General features: G+C 42.1%; 1 protein-coding gene across 2 annotated transcripts; it reads right to left on the bottom strand.

Annotated features, from left to right (window-relative positions):
- Positions 1–251: 251 nt before the first annotated feature.
- On the bottom strand, positions 252–3,559 carry irx3a (iroquois homeobox 3a). 2 transcript variants are annotated; one of them, XM_067594806.1, is made up of 3 exons: positions 3,032–3,559; positions 1,351–2,392; positions 252–383 (listed from the first exon to the last, which is right to left on the bottom strand). In XM_067594806.1, the coding sequence occupies exons 1-3, from the start codon at positions 3,248–3,250 to the stop codon at positions 367–369; spliced, it is 1,278 nt and encodes a 425-aa protein (XP_067450907.1). In that variant the 5' UTR covers positions 3,251–3,559; the 3' UTR covers positions 252–366. The 2 variants fall into 2 exon arrangements, with proteins under 2 accessions (XP_067450907.1, XP_067450899.1); XM_067594798.1 differs by having other exon boundaries at positions 252–2,392; positions 3,032–3,558.
- Between the last annotated feature and the right edge of the window lie 904 nt (positions 3,560–4,463).

The following is a 4,463-nucleotide window of genomic DNA, read 5'->3' as shown; positions in this document are numbered from 1 at the left end:
AAAACCAACCATTTTTTAAAGTTGCAGCAATTCATTTATTAGCCAAAATATAGACTTTCTTGTACAATTTGGTTCACAAGTATGTACATATTCTTAACTTTATATACAAAACATTTGAACATCAAATCCTCACAGAACTTACAAAAAGAAAAAAAAAAAACTCACAGACTACAGGTTCATACATTATTACATTAGCAGTTTTACACAGGACATGCTTACAATGTAAGTATACAGAGATGTATTATTCTTATTTTACATTCCATATTCAAATTAAAAGCAAAAAAAAAAAACAAAAACAAAAAAACAAAAAAAGAGGATGAGTGAGGGGTTATGGAGAGGAAAGAGCCGAAAGAACCACCGCTGCTTCTAGTTGGTTCTGAGGTCTGAAATACACAGGGATAAAACAGAATGAAAAAAAAAATGTAGTGATCTAAAAAAAAAAAAGAAGAAAAAAACCACTAACAATAGCCTCATGAAGAGCTAAAACACAAAGTGATATAAAAGTGACAATTGCCTTTCAAAAACGAGCCTGTAGTGAATTTGCATTGAGCTCATTTGCATGACCAAACAAGTAAGTGTAACATAGGCCTTGACGAAATAACACAAGCGCACACACAGGGATAAAAAAAATATCTTAGAATAAAAGCTAATTTGGGTAAATATGTCGTTTAAAACAGAAAATGTGATATGACATCAAAAAGAAAATCCCCAAATGTCATCAACTGACATCCTCGCTATGTTTGAACTGGGTGGAAAGCTGTTTTTAACAACTTTTTCTCTGCATCCAAGGCACTAAGTTCTCTCTGAAATAGTGGCAATGAAAATTAAAATGCATTAATTAAACTGCCTATTATCAGAGCCCATGCTGGGCATCAGTGAATTTAGTGTTGAAAGTTGGTTGGTTTAATGGGCTCTATGTAAACAATTAAATACAAGCACTTGGGCCTTAATATCACATGGATGTAACAACACCAAATTAAGAAAAGGGGGCATACAAATCAACAACACTTTTCACCCAATTCAACATTTGTCTTTTCTCTTAAATGCTTTCTGATCTGCACTTGCTTTAATAAACCTCTCGGACATTTTTCAAAGCAGTTACACACACATACACACTCACACACACACACACACACACACACACAGACACACACGCACACACACTGTATTCTGTAAGCTGTAACATTGTAACACTGTTCATCTGTGTGGCCTAGAGAGAAAGAAATCCATCAACAGGCAAAGAAGGCAAAAGGAGGTCTAAAATAATAGAAATGAATGACGGGCAATGGACTAGTGTCTTTGTTTTTGTAGTTATTTATACATGCGCGTCTCAGTGTCGGGGACATGTACCTGTGACTGGAGTCTCTGAACTATGACTCTTGTCCTCCGTTTGCCTGCTGCTGTAGAGGGCCAGGCTGGTGGCAGTGGCCTGGTTTGCCAGTCCCAGATAATGATTAGAGTTCAGTAAAGCCAGCTGATGCGCCGAGAAGGCTCGGTTCGTCCAGTTCTGGATTTTCCCAACGGGACAAGAAGAGATGAGTCTGTGAGGGGTTATTATGGTTTGGGCGGCCGGCCCTGCGGAGTTGCTGCCGTTCATTTGTGGCGATTTGCGCGGATTGTCAGGGGCCGTGGCTGTCTCTGCCAAAGACCAAATCTTTGGCTTTTGGGCTGGGGCTGGGTTGTTTTCTGAGGGCGGTGAGTTAACGGACACCGGGTTCAGTTTGAGCTGTTCCCCGTTTGGCTGGGACGTTTTGATTTCCAAAGAAGAGTGGTGATGGTGGAGGTGGTGACTGTGGAAGTGCTCTCCCCCTCTCTCCACGTCTTTACCCTCTTTCCCCACAGCCTTTAGAAACCTCTGGTCGGGCCCTTGTAAATCCTCATAGCCGTCAGAAATCTCAGAGTCACTCCTCCCGTCTAGTTTTATATCTGAATGCAGGTCGTCCTGGTCGTCCAAGTCGTCCTTGTTCTCGATATTTTCCGTGTCGATGTTCTCCAAGTCGATCTCCTCCTCGTCCTCCCTCTTGTCCCCCTCCTCCCCCTCGTGATCGCTGGGGTAAACATTTCCCTCTTCGTCGGTGCGGTTCCGGGGGGCCCAGGTCATCTTGTTCTCCTTCTTTAGCCTCCTCCTGGCGTTGGCGAACCAGGTGGACACCTGGGTGAGAGTCATTTTGGTGATGATGGCCAGCATGATCTTCTCGCCCTTGGTTGGGTAGGGGTTCTTGCGGTGTTCACTGAGCCAGGCCTTCAGGGTGCTGGTGCTCTCCCTGGTGGCGTTTTTGGGTCTGGACGGGTCACCGAACTGATATTGGCCATATGGATAAAAAGCAGGGTGATGGTGGGCAAACCCTGGGTGCTGGACACCGGGACTGTCTTTCAGTTCATACTGAGCCCCCTGCAAAGACAAAGAATCCAAGAGTCAGAGGGATTTATCAGACTTAAAAATTAATACCATAAACAAATACTTGTTCTGAAATTCTTCTTCATGACACATATTATCATGATCCCACAGTAAGCTTTGTGGATTTACAGCAATAAAACAATAATGAGGTTATCATTGAAGTGTAAACAAACAAAATGGTTAACGTATTTTTTGTCACAACTTAAATTGTTATTCACGTCCCACTAGCCTAAAAAATGAACGAAATTTTGTGATATTTTTAATTTCTATAAATCAAATACTTCGAAGGAAAGACTTCACTTTTACAAACTTATAGGCTACCCCACCTATACCTGTAAACCTCCCACAGCACTTTACACCATTTTATTCACTCTTTATTCACTCAGTTTTCTATTTTTTTCGGCTAAACCTTCAACCGAAAGCTCGATTTGTTAATGTGTTAATTTTTAACCACTTTTAACTCATTTTCACAAAACAATTCAACGACAAAGTTCACCACGGCGCTCCTAAAGTTTACACTTAAAAAGTGCCAATAAAGCTCACGTCGAGGCCCGCGTAGTTTCATCGTTTCTTTTAAAGTGTAACATGTAGACTGACTTATAAGAGACTTAACGAGAGCAAAGAGTTACTCACCAATTGATTGAAAATTGATATATCGTTTGAGTAGGGGAGAAACGCTCCATAGCCTTGCGCTGCTGCGGCGAAAGGAGATCCATACATAGTGGAGAGGACGTTGGAGAGTGCGCCGGACGGACTGAGCTCTGTCCCGGCCCGGGCATTGCTGGCGATCCCCTGGCGCTCCGGTGGGTATATCGGTCGGATGTACTGATATCCCAGCTGAGGGAAAGACATGGTGGCAGGAAAGGGGGAAAAAGTCTGCTGCAATCACACAAAGCAAGGGAATTGCCTCGATATCCACTTTTACAGTGTGAGCATGTGAGCAACAAAAGGTGCAAGCAAGGGAAGTCTATATTTCCTCGGGAACAGCCAGTGTAAACGATCCGGTTGCGCCCCTTATTTCTTCCTCTTCTTCTTCTTTCCACCCTCACTTCCCTATTGATCTGGATGGACTAAGGTCAGGTCCTTACAGATTGCTTTAGATTATTGGGACTCCCTTGCTCAGATTGACATTTCTAGTCGTTTAGAAGCCCCTCCTATTTCTCAAATCTCACCCCTCTCATGCACACCACACACCAAACAGCGCTCTCTCTCTTTCTCCCTCCCTCCCTCCTCTCTCTCTCTCTCTCTCTCTCTCTCTCTCTCTCTCTCTCTTTCTCTCTCTCTCTCCCTCTCTCGGATAAGTGCACTGACTTCGCGAGCTCTTATTTGAATGGGGTTTCAAATCTCATTTTATGGCTCGCCAATCTATTTCATTTGTTATTTGTTCTCGTCTGTCCTACCACCGTTTTTTTTGTGTTAATTCACATTTTTTTTTGTCCGTTTGCACAACTGTAAATATTTGGTGTCAGTGACTGATTAACTTTCTTTGTCTGAAGTTTCTTTTTAATACACAAATGCAGAAGAAAGTTGCCGAACCAAACTTGGAGACTCATCTCCAAGAAGGTATTGGTTAAATAAAGTAAAATTGGGGAGTAAAAGCTGAGTATAAACCGGTTTCAGCTCCTTTTCTAATAAGGGGATAGACTTTACATACACCTTTTTAAATTGACATACGTTTAAATTCTCCCAAATCTTAATGGCCAGTATCAAACGCACGTAAATCACTAACAGAAAACCTGAAAATAATTATGAAGTAATGTCTTTGTAAGTACTGTCGGTGGTCATGTTTTGCAATGACCCTATATCACAGGTTATACACACCTATTTATCGCTACATCACTGGGTGCAAGCTGTGTTTTCTTACACCGGGTTTGAGGTGTTATGGGCTCTTGGTGGCAGGCGAATCGCAGTCAATTCATTCTTTAATTTGAGACATCAAACGGGTCCCGTGTAGCCACTTGACATCAAAGAGAGAGCTGATGATAGACGCATTACACTGTTAATGAAGACTAAGTGTAAAGTAACAGCAATGATAAGTAATAAACATTGGACTGGAAAGATGTTT

This window comes from Thunnus thynnus, chromosome 1, assembly GCF_963924715.1.
Source record: "Thunnus thynnus chromosome 1, fThuThy2.1, whole genome shotgun sequence".
Taxonomy (NCBI): Eukaryota; Metazoa; Chordata; class Actinopteri; order Scombriformes; family Scombridae; genus Thunnus; species Thunnus thynnus.
This window is presented reverse-complemented; position numbering and strand designations above follow the sequence as displayed.